At 37.2% G+C, this 26,191-nt stretch overlaps 1 protein-coding gene across 2 annotated transcripts; it reads left to right on the top strand.

Moving 5' to 3' along the window:
* PTGR2 (prostaglandin reductase 2) lies at positions 1-25,542 on the top strand. 2 transcript variants are annotated; one of them, XM_029951462.1, is made up of 10 exons: positions 1-75; positions 5,811-5,894; positions 9,321-9,439; positions 16,655-16,846; positions 19,485-19,655; positions 20,417-20,626; positions 21,510-21,631; positions 22,536-22,623; positions 24,475-24,514; positions 25,368-25,542. In XM_029951462.1, exons 2-10 carry the CDS (start codon positions 5,858-5,860, stop codon positions 25,442-25,444), a joined length of 1,056 nt encoding a protein of 351 aa, XP_029807322.1. In that variant the 5' UTR covers positions 1-75; positions 5,811-5,857; the 3' UTR covers positions 25,445-25,542. The 2 variants fall into 2 exon arrangements, with proteins under 2 accessions (XP_029807322.1, XP_029807323.1); XM_029951463.1 differs by lacking the exon at positions 16,655-16,846.
* Positions 25,543-26,191: the final 649 nt, after the last annotated feature.

Here is a 26,191-nt window from a genome sequence, read left to right as displayed (position 1 = left end):
TGGGCGGGCACAGGTCTCGCTGCGGCCCGTCGCGAGCTCCACACACCCGGAGGTTTCCTCTGGAGCTGCTCCGTGGTGAGTGATGCGACAGGGGCCTCGCGCCAGGGCAGCGAAGCCCGAAGTTGGGTTGGGGCTTCCGGGTGAGGGAGGATCTAGGAACCGGGGTGACTTCTGGTGTTCCTTCCGGAGCTGCTGCCAGGCTGGCATTATTGCCTAGGTCACTATGTAGCAGGGTCGTGACGCCAGGCTTTTCTTAATAGGAAGCAACTTTATTCCTGCCCACACCAATCAGTTGGATTCCTACCCAAGAACTGAGCCCCGAATGCCATGCGCTGTAGCTTTTTAATATATTTTCTACCCTTTTATCTCCCATATATGGTAACAGATACAAACATGCAGTATGATTAAGTGGTCTCCTGTTACAAGGTCATGAGGGATGTTGTCACCTACCGGGTAGCCAGGTTACCTTGAGTTTTTGTTTTTGTTTTTTTTCTTACTTAGGGAGGGGACCCTACCACAACTAGGCTAGGGAATGCTCTAGAAGAAACTGGGGCAGGTCTTTTTTTTTTTTTTTTTTAATGTTGTTGGGAGTAAGCAACCTTGAGTTTGCACTTAATTGGATTTAAGGTGCATCTGGGAGGTTCATTTAACACATATTTATTGAGCACCTGCCATGTGCCAGAGGGCGAACATAAGTCATTGAACACAGACACAAATCCCTGCCCCTTTGGCACTTACAGTCTGGAAAGCCAGTTAGAAATTTGGGCTGTAGACGTAGGTTTTTAGTAATGTGCATGTGAGTGGTTGAGGTGAGGTCAGTGGGACAGGGGAAGAGCCAGGCAGGAATCCCCAGCCTGTTCGACTTGGGCAGAGGAAGGAGGAAACCGAAGAGTCAAAGGAAAGGGAGGACCGGCAGGAAAGAGTGGAGGAAATCCCAAAGATTTCTCCCTTTTATAATGAGGATGTGGTCTGCAGAGCCATTTGGGCAGAATAATTGAACAGATAAGGATAGGGAAGAGTTTTGTTTTTGTTTACTTTTTAAGATGTTAGGAAGCTCATGTTTTGGAAATGGTAATGTGTTGTGTTTGAGTGTGGGTTCCCCTGTTGGCGTTTAAGCAAGTGTCAACCAGTCTTTTCTTCCCTTTTCTTGTCTAGAAAATGGGGACAGATGACAGGACCATTCTCATAGGGTTGTTGGGTGGAATGGTTAATTGAGAGACAACTTTAGGGGCGCCTGGGGAACCCAGTTGGTTAAGCGTCCGACTTCGGCTCAGGTCTCGATCTCACGGTTAATGGTTAATGGGTTGAGTCCTGCGTTGGGCTCTGTGCTAACAGCTAGCTCAGAGCCTGGAGCCTGTCTTGAGATTCTGTGTCTCCCTCTCTCTCTCACCCTCCCTTGCTCATGCTCTCTCTCAAAAATAAATAAAAACATTAAAAAAACTTTTTTTTTTTAAACTTTAGCCCCATTCCTGGCTCTTGGTAACATTCAGAGACACGGCTTGAGAACCGAGGCATGTACTCTGCTCTGAATAGTTCAGTGCCCTTTAGGCTACAAGGTAGATAGTCAGATGACAGTCTTTATGAGCAGCACCAGAGTGAATTTTTCAGTTGGCCATTGATTTGGTGTTATTTTGGGATATTATAACTAGTTGGGAACCCCTTTACTATAGCAACCAAATATGCTATGCTTAACAAAAGAGTTGAGTGTCCTCCCCACTCCTCCATCGGGGATTCATTTAATACCACCACCACCACCTGTCCTCTCAGATCTAGAACTTGGTGTGTCGTATTTTAGAGTTTTAATTTTGTAACTAAATCAGTCCTTTATCCTTTAAATGTGTTGTTTGTTGCGCTATCAAGGGATAGTGTGCAATTATCTTACGTCAGTTAATTCTACTATTTGACAGTTGAAAACTTTCTACATTAATACAGAGGGAAAGAAATTTAATAGTGTGCTTTTCATGCTGATAAACAGTATTTGGGCAAATGTACAGTGTGCATATTTAAAAGAAAGCACACATCAAAAGTAATCGGAGAAGAGGGCAAATATGAAACTCTTTGATTGTGATTGAAAATTATAATACTTTTAATAACCTCTTCAGGGCAATTATCTTTGGACCTAGCATCATTTTGGAAAATTTTGCTTTTTAATTCTTTCATAATTTACACATAAGGTGATTCAGTAGCAAATTTCCATTTAAAAATGTTTAGCAATACAAGACATTTTGGACTTCTTGATGTGAGGAGATAGGATGCACACAGCAACACCTTTAAAGATTCTTGTCTAGGGGCACCTGGGTGGCTCAGTCAGTTGAGCGTCCAGCTTTGGCTCAGGTCATGATCTCACACTTCGTGGGTTCAAGCCCCGCATCAGGCTCTGTGCTGACAGCTCGGAACCTGGAGCTTGCTTCAGATTCTGTGTGTTCCTCTCTTTCTGACACTCCCCGGCTCACACTGTCTCTCTCTGTCTCTCAAAAATAAAATAAAAAGCATAAAAAAAATTTAAGATTCTTGTCAAAAAAATTGAACCTGTGTCTAATCAAATCTCTAGATCTAACTACCAGTCAGGGATAGGGGGGCCGGGAGTGGGAGGAGGAGGGGGAGATAGAAGAATGAGATGAATGACACCATGAGGAACCAATCATAGGACATTCCATAGACAAAGGAATTTAGCAACAAATATTTCTTCAACAACCAATGGCATGAAATAAAGAAGGAGGGGAGTATGTGGATCTAATAGGTGGACCTTGAATGCTGATTCCAATGAACCAACTGGAAAAAGCCATTTTTGAGACAATCAGGGAATTTGAATATGTACTAAGGTATTAGATAATGTTAAGGAATTACCTATATTATCAGTTCTGTTAGGTTACTGCTATAGTGTTTGTATTTAAAATATTCTGTTATCAGAGATGGATAACTGGGATTTTGGAATGCAGTAGGATGGTGTCTGGAATTTGTTTTAAGGAGAAATAGGGAAATGCAGTCTTTTAGCTGGGCAAACATTGTGCCCAGAAAGAGAGAATGGATACTGAGGGCAACTAGCCATTAATGTCACAACTAGTGAGGTTATAAATATATACTTTATAAAAAGTAAAGAAGCAATACTATTCCTTCTATTTTACTGAATGTGGCTGACATCATTTAGTTTTTAATTAGGAGTAGAATTCCTTTCCTCTAGAAAAGAATACCTACAGGAGGGTTGGACATCGTTCATTGTATGGCTGTATATGTAAAAACCCTGTTTGGGGGGAGATTGTGGGGTAGTAGCGGAAAGAGTGAAGCATATGTGGTCTGGGATGAGAAGATTCATAGTTTAGTCCCAACTCTTCTGCTTATCTGCTGGATGATCTTGGGTACAAACTGTACCTCAGCTTCCTCCATAAAATGAGAATAGTAATGTACTTATCTATATAATTTTATTTTAAAGAATTAGTAATGGAATCTGTATGAAAGTTCTGTATAAATTATCTCCATATAACTACTGTGGCAATCAAAATTTGGGAAAAACCCTGTGATGATTATTTAACATTTTTTGGGAGGTATGTATAAATATCAGATCTATATAGACTACTCAGGTACTGTATAGGATACAGAAAAAAAATGAAGAATTCAAGGATCCTATAAATTTAGAAACTAGATGAGGAGTAGAGTCATGTGTAAAAGAAATTACCCAGCGATGCAAAGCAAGGGATTATTAAATACCAAGTGGATGGTGGTACACTGTTGGTTGGGAATGTAAACTGCTGCAGCTGCTCTGGAAAACACTGTGGAGGTTCCTCAAAAATTTAACAACAGAACTCTCCTATGACCCAGGAATAGCACTGCTAGGAATTTACCCAAGGGATACAGAAGTGCTGATGCATAGGAGCACTTGAACCCCAATGTTCATAGCTGCACTTTCAACAATAGCCAAATCATGGAAAGAGCCTAAATGTCCATTACCTGATGAATGGACCAAGAAGAAGTGGTTTATATATATATACAATGGAGTATTACATGGCAATGAGAAAGAATGAAATCTGGCCATTTGTAGCAACCTGGTTGGAACTCGAGGGTATTATGCTAAGTGAAATAAGTCAGGCAGAGAAAGACAGATACCATATGTTTTCATTCCTATGTGGAACAGGAGAAACTTAATAGAGGACATTAGGGGAAGGGAAGGGGAAAAATAATTAAGGAGAGGGAGGGAAACAAACCGTAAGAGACTTAAATACTGAGAACAAACTGAGGGTTGATGGGGGGTGGAGGAGAGGGGAAAATGGGGGATGGGCATGGAGGAGGGCACTTGTTGGGATGAGCACTAGGTGTTACGGAAACCAACTTGACAATAAACTATGATAATAAAAAAATAAAGACCCAGTTCAACCATAAAAAAATCTTAAATTCCAAAAAAAAAAGTGGTTGATATAATTGTTTTCCTTTGGATTTCTCAGTGTTACTAAAGATGACAAAACTAAATATCTAATGAGAGAAGACAGAAGTGGTAAATAAGTATATTAATTTTTAAAAAGATAATGTTTGCTTCGTATCTTAAAAATCAAACAGGCATACAGGATGGAAATTTTTAGGTAGTAGTTAAGAGATTGGTTCTGGAAGGTCAGAGAGCTTGGGTTTGAATTTTAACTCCACCACTTTAGGAAAGTGCTTAAAGGCTCAGTTTCTTCACCTGTAAAATGGGGATAATAATAATACTTAATAAGACGTTAGGAGATTAAAAAGAATATATATGGAGGGCTGATGGGCATGGAGGAGGGTACTTGTTGGGATGAGCACTGGGCGTTATATGGAAACCAACTTACACTGAACTATCAAAGAAAAAAATAATATTAATTTGTACTACTAAAAATAAAATAAAATAAAATAAAAGAGTATATATGTATTTGGGGTGTCTGGCTGGCTCAGTCAGTGGAGCATGTGGCTCTTGATCTCAGGGTTGTAAGTTCCAGCCCCCCATTAAGTGAGGAGATTACTTAAAATCTTTGAAAAAAGAACACATACATTAAATATGAAGCTGATATATATTTTTTTAATTAATTTTTTTTCATAACACAGTAGTGCTTGGGCCTTGCCCCCTAAGTTGGAGAGTACCAGCACTGGAACTTCATTTTGCTTCTTTCATTAGCTCAGATTATAAACCCAGAATAAACTGATCCTTTATTTATTTGTCCATTCTGTATTTCACAATTTCCTGTAAGGTGAGGATTTAAAAATGCTTTTAATGTTTTACTTTTTTTTTAAGCTTTCTTTTTTTTTAAATCCCTCCACCCAATGTGGAACGCAAACTCACAACCCCAAGATCAAGAGTTGCGTGCTCTTCTGACTGGGCCACCTACCACTGATGTTTTACTTTTATATAAATGAAACTATTAAAGTAATTTCCATTCTGACCAATGAATAAGAGAATTGTTGAAAATTCGGTTACATCTCAAGCAGCTAGTGTTTTTATTTTGCTACTTACTAGATTAACTTCTAACTCTGGACGAATATATCATGTTTTTTTTTTAATGAAGCCACAGTAGGAGCCTTAATCATGATGGTACAAAGGTGAATGTGCTTGAATTATGAAGCCAAAAATATTTTGCCTTATTCAGTCTTTTGAAGTTGTTCCTATTAGTCAAAAGTTGTAATTAGATTTAGTCTTTCTTTACATATTTGTTTTATGAGGCCAACTCTGGCAGAAGACTATAGTCTTTTCAGGATCCCAAAGATGGTTTTTCCTCTCCTTGTTCAGAATCATAAATGTGCTTTCTATTTTTTAGTTGTTGAATATTTTAAAACTTCTGATTTAAAAACTTTTCTGTTTATAGGAGTTGTTTTATACAGAAATCTTGTGAGACCCCTGTGCAGCAAGGTGATGATTATACAAAGAGTGGTATTGAATTCTCGACCTGGTATGTATTTGTCTGTGATGAATGAACAGCTGTGGTCTTTGATAATTAGTGAAAATGAAGGAACAAAAAGTAATAGTTAATGTGGCAAATTAAGGTAGGAAGATGCTAACCCTAGTAGAGATATTAGAAGAAACCCTTTAAACAATATAATATTCAGCTTTTTAAGTGATCACTTATCAAGGCTATTTGTTGGAGAAAAAGGGTATTTTAGAATTATTATATTTAAAATGTATATTACCCGAGGCATCTGAATGGCTCAGTTGCTTAAGCATCTTGGCTCCTGATTTTGGCTCAGGTTGTGATTCCACAGTGTGTGAGATCGAGCCCCCGCATTGGGCTCTGTGCTGACAGCGAGGAACCTGCTTGGGTCTCTGTCTCTGTCTCTGTCTCTTTCTGTGTGTGTGTGTGTGTCTCCCTCTTCCCCATCCCACTTGGACTCTCTCTCAAAATAAATAGATAAACTTAAAAAATATTATATTACAAATATATATGGCTTTTGTTTTTTATTCATAGTATGTATTGTTGTTTCTTAAAATTTTCCTTTTTGTTCTATGTGAAAGCACTTACCTATGTCTGTGCTGACATCTAACCTGAATCATAGAAACTTAGGTATGGAAATAATCTGAGAGGTTTGGGCCCATGCTGCTTGGTTTTACTGTTTACTTAGTGTGTGATTCCGAGAAATCACTTACCTGTTCTTCCTTCCCACCCTCCCATCCGACTTACCTTTTCTGATTTCCATTTTAGAAAAGTGAGATGTTAGATTAAAATGTTTACATTCTTTTCTCACCTTAGACATGTGATGACTCAGTCAGTAGGAGGTTTGCTGATATTAAACATAACTGAGTAGGAATATACTTTTACTCATGACATTTTCTGCGTACAAATTTTTCTTTCTATACTTCAAATTTTCTAATTTACTAATTTTCAAGACTTTAATCTTTTTAACATTTTATTCATTTTGAGAGCGAGGCAGAGAGACAGAGCCTGAGCAGGGAAGGGGCAGAGAGAAAGGGCTTTATTGATTTGTCCATTCTGTATTTCACAATTTCCTGTAAGGTGAGGATTTAAAAATGCTTTTAATGTTTTACTTTTTTTTAAGCTTTCTTTTTTTTAAATCCCTCCACCCAATGTGGAACGCAAACTCACAACCCCAAGATCAAGAGTTGCGTGCTCTTCTGACTGGGCCAGCTACCACTGATGTTTTACTTTTATATAAACAAAACTATTAAAGTAATTTCCATTCTGACCAATGAATAAGAGAATTGTTGAAAATTCGGTTGCATCTCAAGCAGCTAGTATTTTTATTTTGCTACTTACTAGATTAACTTTTTTTTTAATGTTTTATTTATTTTTGATACAGAGAGAGAGCTTGAGAGGGGGAAGGGCAGAGAGAAGGAGACACAGAACTGAAGCAGGCTCCAGGCTCTGAGCTAGCTGTCAGCACAGAGCCTGACGCGGGGCTCGAACCCACAGACGTGAGATCTGACCTGAGCCGAAGCCGGAGACTTAACCGACTGAGCCACCCAGGCGCCCCTAGATTAACTTCTAACTCAGTGCTGAGTATGGAGTGCTTGGCATTCTCCTTCTCACTCCTGCTCCACGTGCACATGCTCTCTCTCTCTCTCTCTCTCTCTCTCAAAAACAAGAGGGGGCATCTGGGTGGCTCAGTCAGCTGAGCATCCAACTTTCGATTTCCGCTCAGGTCATCATTTTACATATCATGGGTTTGAGCCCTGCGTTGGGCTCTACACTGGCATCACGTGGCCTACTTGGGATTCTCTTCTCTCTCTCCCTTTATCTTAGCCCCTTTCCCACTTGTGCTCTTTCTCTCTAAGAAAATTTTAAAAATTACATTCAAGTTTCCATTTTTTCTTAAAATAAGGAAGGAAAGTTTACTTAACTATTTATTTTGGCTGATGTGGCAGGTTGGGAGCCGTTTCTGAACTTGTGAGGTAAGGCAGGTTTGCAAGGCTTCTTGCCATCAGATGGCGACTGATACCACCCCCACTCCATTGTTTTTACCTGAGCACCGACCCCCCCCAAGGCACCTTGTTAATTGGTATCTGGAGTGACTTGTCTCCTTAATCTGGCCCTAAAATATGCAGATTGCCCCTTGTGAAGGAATTTATAGGAATTTCTTCTTTTGTGATTATGGGAACAAATATTACATTTCCTGAGAAACCTCTTTTTCTTCCCCTCAAGAAAACAGGCTATTGACCCCTGCTCACAAAGAACTAACTTTTGCCTTTGCTATGCTAAAAACATTGTCTTGTATTTAAATGCTAAAGCTACCTTCCTTCCCCCATATGATAAGCATCTAAATCACCTACATCAATCACTATTGATAAAGATTATGCATGAGTCTCCTGCCAATCTATGTTCTGGGACATTTTTACATGCCAAAGAAATTTGTCATCAGAAATCATTGTGTAAGGCAAATGCCACTTCTGTGCTGTACCCCATACATTTTTTACCATAAATAAAGCTGACTCTCAGGCCAGTGCAGAGATGCCTTCCTGGTGATCAGAAAGAAACTTGTGTCTCTCTCATTTCCTCCCCCTTTTGCTGACACCGTCCATCCTTCAGGGAACCCTGGACCTGTTGGAGCTGGACTCTAGCAGTGCTGTTTCTGTTATGTTGTAAAATTTGATTTTCTTTTTTTTTTAATTTGATTTTCACAATTAAAAAAAATGCCGTTGAGTTTTTACTTTTTGAAATCTTATAATTTTAAAACAGATGAAGTGATTTACCTATAATCTTTAAAAAGAAATTTTGAGGTTGACAGCAATATTCTATAGAAACTTCTTAGAGAAAATCCTGAGCAATTGAAACGATTTGAAGAATTTATGCTGTACAGAGAAATCACAGAATATAGATTTATTCATGTCTATATTAAAAGGGAGTTCTCTGAATCCTAGAGTTACCTTTTAAAAAACAATAAATACACTTCAGCTCAGATCATGATCTTGTGAGTTTGAGCCCTGCATCTGGTTCTCTGCTGTCAGTGCAGAGCCTGGAGCCTGCTTCAGATTCTGCCTCCCTTTCTCTCTGTCCATCCCCCTACCTGTGCTCTGTCTCTCTCAAAAATAAACATTAAAAAAAAAACCCACAAGGATATACATTAAAAGAATTTTTTTTAATGTTTTATTTAGTTTTGATACAGACAGAGACAGAATGAGATGGGGAGGGGCAGAGAGAGAGAGGGAGACACAGAATCAGAAGCAGGCTCCAGGCTCTGAGCCATCAGCACGGAGCCCAACACGGGCGGGGCTCAAACCCACAAACGTGAGATCATGACCAGAGCTAAAGTTGGAGGTTAACCAACTGAGTCACCCAGGTGCCCCAAGGAGATACATTTAAAATAGGAGAAATAATTACATAGGAAAGTGATTTTTTGATTTTATATTTTCCTTAATATTTTAGGGAAAAATGGTAATCCAGTGGCAGAAAATTTTCGAATAGAAGAAGTAAATTTACCAGATAAAATCAATGAAGGACAAGTACAAGTGAGAACTCTTTATCTTTCTGTGGATCCTTACATGGTAAGAATCGGGATTTTGTGACTTGGTGAAAGTTAATTTTATTTTCATATTTTTTATTTTGTACCTGAATTTCATTGTATAATCCTCATGATTAATAAATATTTGAGAAATTATATCCTGATTCCTGGGAATTACAGATTGCCTTTGTTTTTATTCACAAGTGTTATGAAGGAATGTTGTAAAAGAAATGTTTTCAGGATAGTAGTACATGTTGTTAATCAGATTCTTTCCAATGTCCAGATCACTTCCCATTAGTAAGTAAGATAGTAAATTAGGCTTGGAAATTCTCTCAGGTTGGTCCAGTTTACAAGGCAGACTCCGTTTAAGACCTTTATTCTAGTTGGTTTCTTTTTGAAGGAACAGACTCCCTTATGCTATTTTTAGATAACGAAGATTCATTGAAAGATACTGTCAAGGACTACAGGTGAGAAGCCCCCAGGCACATGGACTTTGTCTCTATAAAGGCGGATAGATTTGGGGGCACCTGGGTGGCTCACTTGATTACGTGACCAGCTCTTGATTTCCTCTCAGGTCATGATCTCATGGTTGTGAGTTTGAGCCCCACATCTGGCTCCGCATGGAGCCTGGTTGGGATTCTCTTTCTCTCCAGTTCTCTGTGCCCCTCCCCTGCTAGTGCGTGTGGTCAGTCTCTCTTTCTCTCTCTCTCTCTCAAAATAAGTAATTAAACATTAAGAAAGAGGAAGTTAGTTTTTTCTTTTCCTGTGTGAATGCTTTTTATTTCATTTGCTTGCCTGATTATAACATCTAGTACAGTGAGAGTGAACATCTTTATCTTGTTCCTGATCTTAGGGGGAAAGCATTCAGTCTTTTGCAATTAAATATGATGTGAGATGTAGATACCCTTTATCAGGTTCAGGAGATTTTCTCTTATTCTTGGTTGGGTTTCTGATTTATTGAGTGTATTTATCATAAAGAGGTGTTTTTTGTTTTGTTTTGTTTTGTTTTTTTTATTGTGATAAAATATATCTAACAGCATGCCATTTTAAAAACCATTTTCAAGTGTGTAATTTAGTGGTATTAAGAGCATTCACAGTGTTGTGTAGCTGTTACCACTTTCTATATCCAGAACTTTTTCATCATCCTAAACAGAAACTCTGCCCATTAAATAATAAAATCCCCATTATTCCCTCCCCCCCAGAAGCAGTTTTAGATTTTGCCATATGCATTTTCTGCTTCTATTGAGATGATCATGTGGTTTTTGTTTTTTAATCTGTTGATATGGTTTATTGTATTAATTAGTTTTCAGATGTTAGATCAGTCTTGCGATCTTGGAATAAATGACACTTGGTCCTTGTGTATATTTCCTTTGATATGTTGTTGGATTTAGTTTATTACTATTTTCTTGAGGTTTTTTTGCACCCATAAAGCTGTGAGACTATATTAATGGTCTGTTGTTTCCTTGTGATATGTTTGCCTGATTTTGGTATCAGGGCACTCTTGGGCCTCAGAATGGGTTGGGAAGGTTTTACCTCCTGTTCTATTTTTGGAAGAGTTTGTGAAGAATTGGTATTCTTCTTTCAGAGATTGGTAGAATTAACCAGTGAAGCTATCTGGCCTGGGCTTTTCTTTTTTGGAGAGTTTTTCAATGACTAATTCAATGTATTTATTTGTTGTAGGTCTACTAGGATTTTCTATTTCTTCTTGAGTCAGCTTTTGTAGTTTGTGTCTTTCTGGAAATTTGTCCATTTCATCTAAGTTATGTAATTTATTGCCATATGATTCTTAGTATTTCCTTGTAATCATTTTTTTATTTCTAAAAGATAGGTAGTAATGCCCTTTCTTTCATTCCTGGTTTTAGTAATTTAAGTCTTGTCTTTTTTTCTCTTGGTCAGTTTAGCTAAAACTATGTCAATTTTGTTAATTTTTCAAAGGACCAGTGTTTGGTTTTGTTGATTTTCTGTATTGTTTTCCTGTTGCCCATTTCTTAATTTCTGTTCTTTGTACTAGTTTTACAGCTTCTTTTGAGTCTTTGTTTATGTAAAATAAAAAGTTAAAAGAAAATCAGGATAGTTTATTCAATCCAGATGTGCTACTTTTAGGCAAAAATTACATTCTTAGCTCAACCCCTACACCAGAATAAATTCTAACAGGCAATAAAAAATTTTTTTAAATGAAACTATAAAAAATTTTAGAAAAAAACATGGGTAAATAATTGAATGATGTTGGGGAAAGAGTGTAAGAATGACAGCAAACCCAGCTAATATGAAAGAACATGATGGATAAATATAACTATTTTAAAAAACATTGTATTTTGTAAAACACAATAAAACAATACATAAAAAAATCAAAAGATAAATGGCAAACTTAGAGAAATTTGCAATAGAAATAAAAGATAATGATGGCTGACATGCAAAAAGTTCCTATATATTAGTCTGTGAAAAGTAGAAAGTTGGGCAAAGAAACAAATAGGCAATTTATAATCTCTTTCTATAGTACTGTTTTTGTACATATGCTTGCCTCCTGCTTTTGGCTTTTAGGGTGCCCTGGTAGGGCAAAGAAAATCCTGGCTTATCTCTTCTCAGGCTTCAATTACAGTGGAGACCCAATCGGCAGTACCATTTTCTGCCAGGATAGTTGTAGTCTTGGGAAGGTTCCTTTTCCCTCTGATTCAGGAGTGTAACTCAGGCTCTGTCTTTCAGTGACACCAGTCATATTTGATTATGCTCACCATGCAAAACAATTTGATGACTTCATTCAAAATTCTTCCCAGGGGTAGCAAGAAAATTTTTTGTGGGCTAGGGAAATGAGGTGGTGATTGGTCTAGATGGAACATTCTGAATAGACAACATTTTTGAGTTGATACAGAGGGATAAATTAGGTCCTTGACTTCCCATAGACCTAAAGATGCTCTACTTTTCAGTGGAAGCCACGACAAGCTCAGTCAGGTCATCTAGACTGCTGAGCAAATCACACGAGGAGAATAATTACCCCAAATTCAGGAGAAAAATGGCAGTGCACTATTTAGTATTCAGAGTCAATTCTTGATGACGACTGGTTTGAATTTCTGAAGACTAAAACACTTCAATATATAAGACATAGCTCAGGGCATCTAAGGATTACATATGCCCTGGTGAACAAAATGTAAAGCATATCATTTAACCCAGGATAATAAATACAAAATAAATTAAGAGAACACAATTTACCAAAATAAAGCCAAGGTTCAAAGTTAGAAGCGTTTTAAAAATGAAACGGAACAGTCAAAAAGGAATAATTGAAAACAAGCAGAAAGGATGTGTTTTTCACAGAATTCTCTAAGTTGAAACAAACTTCCTTTTCAGCAGAATTCCCTATGAGAGACTTGCAGTGAGATAAATTCATGACCCAAAGATTTTAGGGGTGGAGAGATGATGAAACTGTTGATTATGACATGAATTGGATTCACGGCCTTCACTTCTAAACACCCCCAACTTCAAAACAACAACAAAAACCTCCGTCCTCCATCCTCCGTCCACTCATCTCATGATACAAAGCACTGAGTTTTTCTTGAGAATGTCTCTTTGTTCTCTGTATTCATTCTGTCTGTTAGTCTCAGGTCCTGTGGATCCTACTTCCTAAGTACATCTCAGTTCAGTCTACTTCTCAGTAAACTTCAAGGACATGTATCCAGTCTGAAGCACCATTGTTCTTTCTCTCCTAATGGAGTATCCTTGCAAACACTCTTCGCCCCCTTAGACCATCTTCCACACTGCAGGCAGAAATGGTAGTTTTATAATAGCAACTAATCATGTCACCTTTATGTCCAATGACTTTCTTTTAGTCTTGAGATAAAGACTAACATTCTGGGCATGGTCTAAGATGCTACATAGTCTGGTCCCTGTTTGCCTGCCCAGCCTTATTATACCCTACTTTGTTTCTTCCTCTTGTATGCTGGCCTCACGGGCCTCTGTCTTGTGTAACACACCAGTGCCCTTTTTGCTCAAGCCTTATATTAATCGTGTTTTTCCTTTTCTGTATTTTTTAATGCTTTCATATCTTAGGAGCCTTCCTAATCCTGGAGAGACAGCTCCACCCAGCATATTTTTAGAGATAACAACTTGCCTGGAACACTCCAACCACCACCTTCATCCCACTCACACACATGATTTTCCCTGCCCTGAATCGCCCCAGGGCCAGGTACCAGACAACTAGGGACCACCCTTATAAGCCAGAGCCCACTGAAATTATTCAAACTATCTACTCCTAAACTTACTCAAGTTTCCCTACCCTGTCTTGCCCGTCTCCTGTGGTTTCCTCCTCCTGAAACTACAATAAAGACTCAGGGCCATACCCTCCTGTTGCTATTTTTTCTTCCTAACTCCAGTGCTTCCCCACATGGACCTGTGTGGTAGTGTGTGTTCCTTCTCTTGAGAATTATAAGTAATAAACTCTTATTTTTTTAAATAATACTTTTTATTTATTTATTTATTTGTTTGTTTGTTTGTTTATTTGAAAGAGAGGGCACAAATGAGGGGCAGAGAAGGAGAGAGAGAGAATCCCACAAGAGGCAGAGAGAGAGAGGAGGAGTGAGAGAGAGAAAGGTGCACTCACTCAATGCGGGACTCAAGCTCACCTTAAGTGGGGCTCCAGTTCACCTGAAGTGGGGCTCAAGCTCACCTGAAGCAGGGCTCTAACTCACAAACTCTGAGATCACGACCTGAGATGAAGTCAGGTTTGTAACCAACTGAGCCACCCAGGTACTCTAAACTCTTCTTTCAAGGCAGTTGTCTCTGTCTATTGTTTTCCATACCTGACTACAACAACATCCTGAGTACAAATTCAAACAAGCCTTTCTGTGTGTTGTCCCTGTGTCTTTCTCTCACTCCTTTCCTGTTACCTGGCCAATTCCTAGTATTCCCTGTAAGGCCGGCATTGAAAAGGTTTGCTTTGGTAAATCACCTTGAACCCTCAGACTTCTCCTTTCTGTTATATTTTCTCAAAACAGTACCTTGATCCTCAGTATTTCTCCCAGTTGTAATGAAGAGTTATCTTTGTAGTTATTAGATGTGTTTTCCATAATAAAAAGTAAACTTATGAAGACAGAGGTCTTATTTGTCACTGTATTTCCAGTGACTGGCATGGTGTTTATTAAATATTAAAGAAAGGAGAGAAGAAAGTAATTTTGGTTGCTTTTACCAGACATTGTTCTTAAAAAAGAAAAAACATATCCAAATTCATAACTCAATTTAATCACCATGTATATACAGTATTTTCCATGGTTATACTTAAAGTATATATACTGTTTTTATTTTATATTTAAATGACTTTATACATATTTTTTCATATAAGCTAGTCCAAATATTACTTTGGTGGTTATATAACATTTTATTATGTGACACCATTTGCTTACCTATAGAGAATTACTGTTTGTACTTTCTCTGTTAGACTTATTTAAGAGTCAGGTCCTTGGTCCGGCAGTATTCAGTGGCTGCTGTACTTGCTTTTCAAGAATACTTGGGAAGGGCACACTAGCACAAGTGTAGTTAGTATATTCTCATAGAAGCTTCTGCCTCAATTTCCTGTTTAGTTGTTTACCCCGGTGAACTGAACCCACATGGGAACCCTTATTCAGGTAGCCTTCTGTCTTTTCTATCTCCTGGACCTCACCGTAGGCCTCTACGTCTTGGCCTTCATGGGTGGGCACAGAGAGGAAGTGAGCCTTGACTGCTTCCCAGAGAAATCTTTAGCTCTAGTCCCATGGGAAGATATGGTGCCATTGTGACATTTTGTCTTTGTAGTGGAAGGACATCCACCTGAAGTTACGGGCTATGATGTAGTACTTGGCCTGAAGCTGTGATGAACAACTGTGTAAAAATAGTTTCATGTCTTTTGGGTTGTTTCCATTGGGGAAGCAGAATTGCTAGGGCAAAAGAAATGAATAATATTATAGTCTATATGTTGGTAGTTTGTTTTCTATAAAAAAAGATTGAGTTTTATAATAGCAACATATTAAGTGTAGCTAATGTGCCACAATCCATTGAAACCACTGATACAATATGTTGTATTATTTTTGGTAGCATAATGTAGTATTAAATTTGTTTGAAAAATTTAACAGCTTTGTTGAAATATAATTGTATATCATGCAGTTTTTACATTAAAAGTGTATAATTCAGGGGTGCCTGGCTGGCTCAATCAGAAGAGCATGTGACTTTTTTTTTAATGTTTGTTTATTTTTGAGAGAGAGAGTGTGTTCGTGCACATGAGTAGGGTAGGGGCAGAGAGAGAGGGAGACAGAGGATCCTAAGTGGGCTCTACAGCAGAGAGCCCATGCAGGGCTCGAACCCATGAACTATGAGGTGATCCATGACCCAAGCTGCAGTTGGACACTTAACTGACTGAGCCACCCAGGTGCCACAAAAAGAGCAAATGACTCTTGATCTTGGAGTCATGAGTTTGAGCCACAGGTTGCATGTACAGATTACTAAATAAATAAATTTTCAAAAAATGAAGTGTGCAATTCAGTGGTTTTTAGTCTCTTTACAAAGTTGTTTAACTATTACCACAGTCTAATATTAGACCATACTTAAATTCCTTTCTAATTGTACTTCTTTTTTTTTTTTAATTTATTTTTAAAAATTTGGGGGCTTGAGGGGCACCTGGGTGGCTCAGTTGGTTAAGCATCTGACTTCATCTCAGGTCATGATCTTGCTGTCAGTTAGTTCCAGCCCTGTCTTTGGGTCTGTACAGACAGCTTGGAGTCTGGATCGTGCTTCAGATTCTGGGTCTCTGTCTCTCTCTGCCCTTCCCCCACTCATGCTTAGTCTCTCTTCTCTCAAAAATGAATAATTGTTAAAAAAATAAAAAAATAATAAAAATTTTTTAAATATTTATTTTTTGAGAGAGTACAAGCAGAGGAAGGACAGAGAAAGAGAGGGAGACAAAGAATCTGAAGCAGGCTCCAGGCTCTGATCTGTCAGCATGGAGCCCGATGTGGGGCTTGAACCTATGGACCTTGAGATAATGACCTGAACCAAGGTTGGACACTTAACATCTAAGCCACCCAGGCATCTCTCCAACTGTACTTCTTTACTTGTTAGAGAGGGGATACATTTTTTCAAGATAAAGAATAACAGAAAAGAAGATAGAAATTAAGATAAATTTAATTTGTATAACACTTACATTACTGACTACATATCTTTCTTTTAGTCACCAGATAAATTAATAAGCTGGACAGTATTATCAGGCAGAATTGTCCTCATCAACATTTTATGTTTTTAGCGTTGCAGAATGAATGAAGACACTGGCACTGATTACATAACACCTTGGCAGCTGTGTCAAGTGGTTGATGGTGGAGGTATTGGGATTGTAGAAGAAAGCAAACACATGCATTTCACTAAAGGTGATTTTGTGACTTCTTTTTATTGGCCCTGGCAAACCAAGGTTATTCTGGATGGAAACAGCCTTGAAAAGGTGATGTGTAACATACAGCATAGTAAAACCTTGGTTTGTGAGCATAATTTGTTCCAGAAACATGCATGTTATCCATAGCACTCATATATCAAAGCAAATTTCAAGAATCATTGGCTCAGTTGTGATCATGTGACATTTGACGTCATATACCACTCATATTGCAAGACATGCTCATTTATCAAGTTAAAATTTATTAGAAATTTGCTTGTCTTGTGGAACACTCACAGAACAAGTTACTCACAATCTAAGCTTTTATTATCTGGGTCTTCCCCTCCCTGTAAATCTTACTTGGTGCATTTGGCATTCAGTTCAGTTCGTTATCAAGGGGAAAAAAATAAAAGCATACATTTTCTTTTAGATAGCAGCTAAAATGTGGAAAACCTTTGTTTCTTTTTCACTGTTGGCTGTAACTGTGTATGACAATTCTTAGATTATCAGTGAATAATGTTGTTTTACATATTTATTTCTTGAATTTTACATATGTAAAATAAAGCCTGAATTATATAAGCATCAAAAAAAAAATTTCTACCAAGGGGACCAGAGTCCCCTTATAGTTAGTTGTATGCTTTAAAGTTTCCTGAGAAATAGCTGCTTGACTTAAAATAATTTGGTTCGTGCTTAAAATTCCATTTTGTATCAAAAGTTCTGAGTTCAGTGTCTGCTGTTGAATTATGTGAAATTACCCATACTTCTCTGTTTTGACCTATAAAACTTGGCAGCTTTATGTAATTCAACCCAATTTATGTCATCAAGGAAGTTACTTTATGTCTCCGAACCTTAGTTTCCTCATGTGCAAGATGAAAATAGTAGCTGTCTCTCAGGGCCTGGAACCTGCTTCAGATTTTGTGTCTCCCTCTCTCTCCCTGCCCCTCCCCCCCAAGTAAATTAAAAAAACATTAAAAAATTTTTTTAATTTAAAAAGAAAATAGTAGCTGTCTTACAAATGAATATGTAAATTAAATGCTATGATAAATATGACTAAGAACTTTCTAAAAAGCTTTATAAAATTTTAGTATTTTTTATTACTAAAAATTCTTTTTTTGTTGTTTTAAGTTTATTTATTTATTTTGAGAGAGACAGAGAGAGAGTGCAAGTGGGGCGAGGCAGAGAGATCTCATGAACCATGAGATCATGACGTGAGCTGAAATCAAGAATCGGATGCCTAACTCACTGAGCCACCTGGGCGGCCCTATTATTACAAATGCTTATAATCAGTAAAGGTGACTGTTAAGATACAAATGATATGTGGGAGATGTTGTACAATAATTTTCAACTTAATGATACCAGTAAAACATATTTAACAGGAAACTTCTTAGCAGGAAGAAACCTTCAGTTTTTGGTTTTCCCTGTTGTGCCATGGAGGGAAATGGGGCAGTTGGGGAGAGCTTCAACATGCTTTAGGCACAGGGACTAGAAATGAGGGAGAGGAATTCAGAAGGGATGGAGAAAGGATATTTGCTAAATACAAACCTGTCTCCCAAAGTTTTTATATTGGCTTTGCTAATAACTATTACCTACATGAAATATTTTTGTGTACTGTAGACCTTACTGAGTATTGTTGACTTTAATATCTTGATTGCCTTTATGTACACACTAGATCTGATAGCCAGTTAAGACTGCTGGATACAAACTGGCAGTTTGTTTATGGCATTTAATTACAAATCAAATTAAGGTGGCAAATCTTCTTTTTTAAAAAAAGATTATTTATTTTTGAGAGAGTGAGCAAGCGAGGGAGAGAGAGAGAGAGAGAGAATCCCAGACGGGATCTGCGCTGACAGCACAGAGCCGAAAGCAGGGCTCTCTCTCATGAACCATGAGATCATGAACTGAGCTGAAATCAAGAGCTGGATGCCCAACCCAACTGACTGAGCCACCCAGGTGCCCCGCTCAGAGATTTTAAAACTTTCCTACTTTGCCTAGTATTTTCCCCTTAAGTGTTTTTTCTTCTACTTTTTTCTTTTTTTAATATACTTGGGGGCATTGATAAGAAAGAATGGTTAGGAAAAAAAAAAAAAGAATGGTTAACGTCTTTCATGTAGAATTCTTTAAAGTTTTTTTTACTATAAAGAGAATAAAACTCATTTGTTTTTTACTTTGTACAAGTAAATTATAGAATTTTAACAAGACTGAAGAATGGTTCACTGTTCTAGAAATGATATTGTGTTGTCTATTAAAAAGTCCGCTTGGAATGCCATTACAAAATATCATAGACCGGGTGGCTTAAATGACAGAAATTTATTTTCTAACAGTTTTGCAGGCTAAACGTCTGAGATCTACATTCTGGAAAATTTAGTTTGTAGTGAAGCCTCTCTTCCTGACTTGTAGTTGGCTGCCTTTTTGCTGTGTCTTCACAGGGCATTCAGCCTTTCCTTCGTGCATATGCAGAGAAAGAGCTCTGGTGTCTTCCTTTTCTCATAAGAACACAAGTTCTGTTGGATTAGGGCCCCTCCCTTATGACCTCATTTAACTATAATTATCTCCTTAAAGGTCCTTTCTCCAAAAATAGTTATATTAAGGGGTAGGTCATCAACGTAAGAATCTAGGGGAACACAACTCAATCCATAGCAGGTGTTTTGCTGCCTTGTTGACTTAAAGTAGGAATTCCTAGTATTTTTTAAAGTTATATGTTTTATTTTAGGTAGACCCACAACTTGTGAATGGACACCTTTCATACTTTCTTGGAGCTATCGGTATGCCTGGTTTGACTTCCTTGATTGGGATACAGGAAAAAGGTCATATAACTGCTGGGTCTAACCAGACGATGGTTGTTAGTGGGGCTGCTGGTGCTTGTGGATCCTTGGCCGGGCAGGTAAACTTGCTGAGAATTATTTGATTTTCTAAAAATTGAATTTCTGGAATACATGTATGTAATTTAAAATATAAAATTGAACAAATTTATAATATTATTTTATATATTTCTGGTAGAAGTGTTATTACCTGCTTAGACTCTCTTCATAATATGAAAAATGTAGATTTTTGTATCTTGTTCTCTGTTAATCAGAAATAGACATGGTAAATGCTAGCACATTGCTCTAATAAATATAAGGAAGAAACCCATAGAGTACCTGTCTGGAATGCCATGAATTAAAAGTAAAATTCCATATTTTTAAAATGAATCTTCAAATAAGAAAGCACTTACTGGGTTTTAGAAATACGGTAAAGATTATGATAGAATTTTAAAGTATATTGTTTTATGAATAGCAGTTTTTATAATCATGGAAACAAAATACTTTATCATAGTAGTGATTTTAGTTCCTCATAGGTCCGAAAAATATTGAATTGCAAGATAGTGATGTTTTGAGTCTGACTGCTTCTTTTATGAAATCAGCTTTAAATTGTGAGATTTTAACAAACTAAGTCTAATTTTAGTCAATTTAAATTTCTTCTTTAGCACTGGCATTAATATCTGGTCTCAATTCTTTTGGTTTCAAATTACTATAAGCCAGAAGCACTGTAATCTAACCTAAATTGTATGAACACTCTCATATACTTGTAATATCTTCTATACTTTCACATTTACTTAGAAGTGGCAGTAGAAAATTGTTTAATTTTTAAAAATTTCCCCCCTAGATTGGCCATTTGATGGGCTGTTCCAGAGTGGTGGGAATTTGTGGAACACAGGAAAAGTGCCTCCTTCTGACCTCAGAATTGGGCTTTGATGCCGCCATTAATTATAAAAAGGGGAATGTGGCAGAACAGCTCCGTGAATTATGTCCAGCTGGAGTGGATGTTTACTTTGACAATGTTGGTGGTGACATCAGCGATACAGTGATAAGTCAGGTTGTTTACCATTTTGTTACAAACTTGAATACTATATTTTATTTGATGTGCTTTTTACCTGATACTGAATAAAACTGTAGCGTTTATTGTGAGAAATTACATAATGATCCGTATTGTAATTGATACAGCAGAGCTTGCTACCACTACTTCCATTTGTTTGCAGATTTGCATATGAGCATCAATTTCAGTTTTTTGATAGCAATATTATATTTTTCACCTGCAATTTATTTTTATCAAAAACTACAGTTGTATAGGGGTGTGCCTAGCTGGCGTGGTTGGTTGGGCATGTGACTCTTGATTTTGGGGTTGTGAGTTCTAGCCCCACATTAGATGTAGAGATTACTTAAAAATAAAATATTTAAAAAAATTACAGTTGTACAAGTGGTGGAATTTTGACTCTCATTCCTCATCCACTAACTCACAGCCATGGCTTCTGACTTTGGGTGGGGAAAGGATTTTCATAGATTATGGTTATTTACATATTTTTATTGACAATATTATAAAATACCAACATTAGCTGTTGACATGGCATTGTCCTTTCTTATATTTAAACTTATTTGCAGTTGAGGTTAAATTATTTAAGTCCAAGGAAATACTTTACTGCTGCTACTAACAGTAGCAACAACAATGATGATACCGGTGTAATTCTTTTGTACATTACCAAACTCTCATTTACCTCTGTTCCTTTGGAAGGGACTTGTTTCCTAGCCAATTAAAACTCTTAAATACATATAAGGAGTAAATCTTCAAAGCAAAATCAGTTAATTGGCACCAAAGGATTAAATACAGTAGTCAAGGAGGCTTTTGCTGAAGCAGCCATAAAACCAGTAAACATAGGAAAGGCGTATATTTTGGGGTATAATCATCGATTTTTTCTGAACAGATGAATCGGAACAGCCATATCATCCTGTGTGGTCAAATTTCTCAGTACAACAAAGATGTGCCTTATCCTCCTCCACTACCCCCTGCTGTAGAAGCAATCCAAAAAGAGAGAAACATCACAAGGTATGGTCTACCCTTTTCCCCTTATTACCAGATTCCTGAGTTTTAAGATCATAGATGTATATGAAATGTAATGTTCTTCATATATAATTGTTCCTTATTGAATAAAACTTGAAAATGGACATTTTTCTCAGTATTTAGGTTTTTGTTCAAGCTGTCAGTACGGAGCCCTTTGCGGGGCTTGAACTGCAAAATCATGACCTGACATGAAGTTGGACACTTAACAGACTGAGCCACCCAAGCACCCCCTGGCAAAAAAACTTTCTAAAAATCATATCTGTTCAATCAATCTTTTGCAAGTCTTATTTTACCCCCCAAGTGATGGAATCTCAACTCATTGGCTTAAGTACAAAGGAAATTGATTGGCTCATGTTTCTGAGCAGTCCAGTATTAGTATTGGCTGGACAGAAGGTTTGCATAGTGGCATCACCAAGTTTTTCTCTACCTTTGGGCTGTGCTTCCTTTTGGGTTGGCTCTGTTCCCTGCAGGCTCTTCACTTGCAGCAGAGCAAGAGGATAACTGTTATCTCTAGTCTTATATTTTACCAAATTAGTAACCCAAGCAAAATGAGAACAGCCCTCTTCCTCTCAAGTTTTATTGAGTCCCAAAGCTGATACTGGCTCAGACTGGCCTGGCTTTGGTAACAGGCGAGGGTGGAAGGGATATTATGCACAAAGTAAAATCACAGTGCTAATTACCAACAGGGTTGTAATGCTAGCAGACAAAACATGAGAAGCCCACTATACTTATACATGTAACTACACCTAAAACTGTATCTGACTTGATTGTGTGATTAAGTCCTGATGTTTGAAAGATTAACAGATATTAGAGTTTTGGAATGATTCGATTTTAAACAACTTTGACCCTCCATAGTCTCTGATCATTATCCTTTTCTTCCCCACCACAGAGAAAGATTTCTGGTGTTAAACTATAAGGACAGATTTGAGTCTGGCATTCTACAGCTGAGTCAGTGGCTTAAAGAAGGAAAGCTAAAGGTAGAACTTGCTTCTATTCTTTATCAATATTGATACTGATATACTTTTGTATTATTTGAACTTATTATAGCGAACATATTAGCTTTGTAATAGGAATTCCTACAAAATTGTACTGGATTTTGTAAATTAAGTTTACGCTCAGGTGATTATAACTTCCTGATTGAGAAATCCTCTCCTGTCAGTTGCTTTATCTAAAATTTTATTAACCTTTACTTTTCTTAGATTATAATAGGTGTTTTTTTAAATTGAATTTTAATATTCATTAATTTAACAAACATTTATGGAATGCTACTGTGTGTTAGAAGCTGTGCTTTTTGCTTTCATTTTTTTTTAAGTTTATTTATTTATTTTGAGAGAGAGAGAGAGAACCAGCGAGGGAGGGGTAGAGAGAGAGGGGGACAGAGGATCTGAAGTGGGGTCCTTGCTGACAGCAGAGAACCTGATATGGGGCTTGAACTCATGCACAGTGGGGTAATGATCTGAGACAGAGTCGGTAGCTTAACCAATAGGACCACCCAGGTGCCTCTAGAAGCTGTGCTTCCTCTCAAAAATCTTTTAGGCACCTCCTTGTTCCCCCTACCTCACCACCACTATACTTCTTTCCTGCCTTCCCTGACAGCCTGATCTATCTCTTGGTTGCTGGCAGAAAATCAGGAGTTATTCATCTGGGGTCCAGAGACCCTTACCTGGGATGTTCTTGAAACTTGCAAATTATATAGGCAAAAATTATATGTGCATGTGCTTATGTTTATATACTTTGCTTTCTGAAAAGACGTTATAGAGTTTGTGATATTACCAATTAAAGATTAGACAATGGGAAAAGAGGATTTTATTTTTATTTCCTTTTTAAGACTTTATTTACCTTTTTTTTAAATTTTTTTTTGTTATATTTATTTTTGATACTGAGAGAGACAGAGCATGAGAGGGGGAGGGGCAGAGAGAGAAGGAGACACAGAACTGGAAGCAGGCTACAGGCTCTGAGCTAGCTGTCAGCACAGAGCCCGATGCGGGGCTCGAACCCACGAACGTGAGATCTGACCTGAGCCGAAGTCGGAGGCTCAACCGACTGAGCCACCCAGGTGCCCCAAGACTTTATTTACTTAAAAAAAAATTTTTTTAATGTTTTTTATTTTTGAGAGACACAGAGAGTGTGAGCAGGGGAGGGTGAGAGAGAGAGGGAGATGCAGAACCTGAAGCAGGCTCCAGGCTCTGAGCTAGATGTCAGCACAGAGCCCGATGCGGGGCTCAAACCCACGAACTGTGAGATCATGACCTGAGCCGAAGCTGGATGCTTAACTGACTGAGCCACCCAGGCGTCCCTTTAAGACTTTATTTTTAAAAATCATTCAGTAGGAAACTTTTCTGTGCTACATCCATGAAATGAAGAATATGTTTTTAGACAGAAAGTGCCATATAGTATTGCTGCCCTTTGCCAAAATGAAGAATATTGTAGTTGACCTTGAACACCTCGGGGCTTTAGGATGCTAACACTCTGACCCTCCATGCAGTTGAAAATCCTCATATATCTTTTGACTCCCCCAACACTACTAGTGGCCTACTATTGACCAGCAGCCTCACTGATAACATAAACAGTTGACTAACACATATTTTGTATGTTATATTGTATAATTGTTTATAATATGTATAATTTATACTGTATTCTTACAATTAAAGTTAGCTAAAGAAAATGTTACTAAGAAAGTTACAAGGAAAACACATTTACAGTACTGTATTTATTGAAAAAAAATCTATGTATAAACAGAGCTGCACAGTTCAAGCCTGTGTCATTTAATTGGTCAACTGTAAATACACATGAAGTCTAAAGAATACTATGGTTATTTTGATTTACAGATTAAAGAGACTGTGATAAATGGATTGGAAAACATGGGAGGTAAGATGAATGTAGGTTTATTTATTGTATGCATGAGCTTAGCACAAATATTCCCTTTTTTCCTTTAATTCTACTTCTCTGGGGTTTTTTCTTTTTAAATCATTTTTTTCTTTCCTGTGAAACCATCCTGCATATTTACTTAAATAGATTAATCAAACTCCATTAAAGTTTAGCTTAGTGGTATTTAAGAAAGTATTGTTTTCACATTTAAAGTCATCAAATAAATGTTTATTTGATTGTGAAACAAGTTATGAAACAAATGTATCATGAAAGTCATATAGCTTCTAAGTTAAACAGATTTTCAATATTTAGGGTTTTTTTCCCTAGCATACACAGATTTCAACATTCTTTTATCTGTTTCAAATGAAAGAGATTAGATCAAACTGATTTTTCTTTACCTTTTTAGGAAAAAAATATTTAATACATTTGATCAATATGTTTACTAAACAGAACTATAAATTTTACTCATTTTCCTGGCATAACAGACATGTATTTTACTTAGTAAAATTTTATGGTTTGATTTGTTATTTTTAATAGTAATTGAAAAATTGTTTGCTGGCATTTTATCCTCATATACTTATTTGCTTCTAGTCTTCAGATTCTGTAAACAGTGAACACTGAGGTAATTAATTTCTAGGTTGGGTAAAAACACATTTTTAAGATGTAAATTGAATTAGTTTACTGGCTTTGCCAATATTTTACTCTAGGTTCTTTTCATGAGAATTTCCTTCTATAGTTAATATTAAAATCATCAAATAAATTATTCAAATTAATTGGCTTTGTTTGGTCTATTGATAAACATGTATGATAGTGACATTTAGATTTTCATATAACCTATTTTTTTTCTTTCTAGTTGCATTCCAGTCCATGATGACAGGAGGTAACATCGGAAAGCAGATAGTTTGCATTTCAGAAGAAACCTCTTTGTAATATGAATAAGCAGTTTCAGCAAGGAAATACACAGATTTCTTTCCATTTTGCTCAAAGATTTTTAAGAAATTTATAAAAAAAAATCTTAGAGTACAGATAGCTTTCTTTTTTTTAATGTTGATTTTTGAGAGATAGGTACAGAGGGTGAGTGGGGAGGGGCAGAGAGAGAGGGGGACACAGAATCCAAAGCAGGCTCCAGGTTCTGAGCTGTCAGCACAGAGCCTGATGTGGGACTCAAACCCATAAACCATGAGATCATGACTTGAGCTGAAGTCAACACTTAACTGACTGAGCCACCCAGGCACCTCAAGTACAGATAACTTTTAATTTGAATGTGATCATAGGTAATATTTTCTAGATGGATATTTTTTCCTTTATCTTCAATATTATATATGTTCTCTGTATCTGACATGAGTATTTACAGTAATAGATTGAAGTCAACAGGACCTTGTGTCAGGCTTTGTATGCTGATAGCATGGAACCTGTTTGGGATTGTCTCCCTTTCTTTCTCTCAAAAAGAAAAAAAAAATAGAATGCTTCAGAAGACACTTTGTAAATATATGTTGCCCTGGAAATGCTTTACATAATTCTCAAATTGTAACTTGATGTAAGGATAGAATAGGGATGGCCTGTCCCTATGGAGATGGAGATGGTGATGGTAGGGTGTATGTAGGTGTTTTGGGGGAATTCAGGGCTTGTGGAACAGTTTTTAGGATAGGAGAGCAGAGGCTTTGTGTTGGGAAGATC

The sequence above is a fragment of the Suricata suricatta genome, chromosome 9, assembly GCF_006229205.1.
Source record: "Suricata suricatta isolate VVHF042 chromosome 9, meerkat_22Aug2017_6uvM2_HiC, whole genome shotgun sequence".
NCBI lineage: Eukaryota > Metazoa > Chordata > Mammalia > Carnivora > Herpestidae > Suricata > Suricata suricatta.
Note: the sequence above shows the minus strand (reverse complement) of the source record. Positions and strands in the feature narration are given on the sequence as shown.

What these genes read in the sequence shown, in the direction of transcription:
- PTGR2 (XM_029951462.1), top strand. Translation starts at nt 5,858, where the DNA reads ATGATTATACAAAGAGTGGTATTGAATTCTCGACCTG. An exon ending in GGTATTGAATTCTCGACCTG is followed by an intron (nt 5,895 to 9,320) that starts GTATGTATTTGT and finishes TTAATATTTTAG; the next exon opens with GGAAAAATGGTAATCCAGTG. An exon ending in ATGGAAACAGCCTTGAAAAG is followed by an intron (nt 16,847 to 19,484) that starts GTGATGTGTAAC and finishes GTTTTATTTTAG; the next exon opens with GTAGACCCACAACTTGTGAA.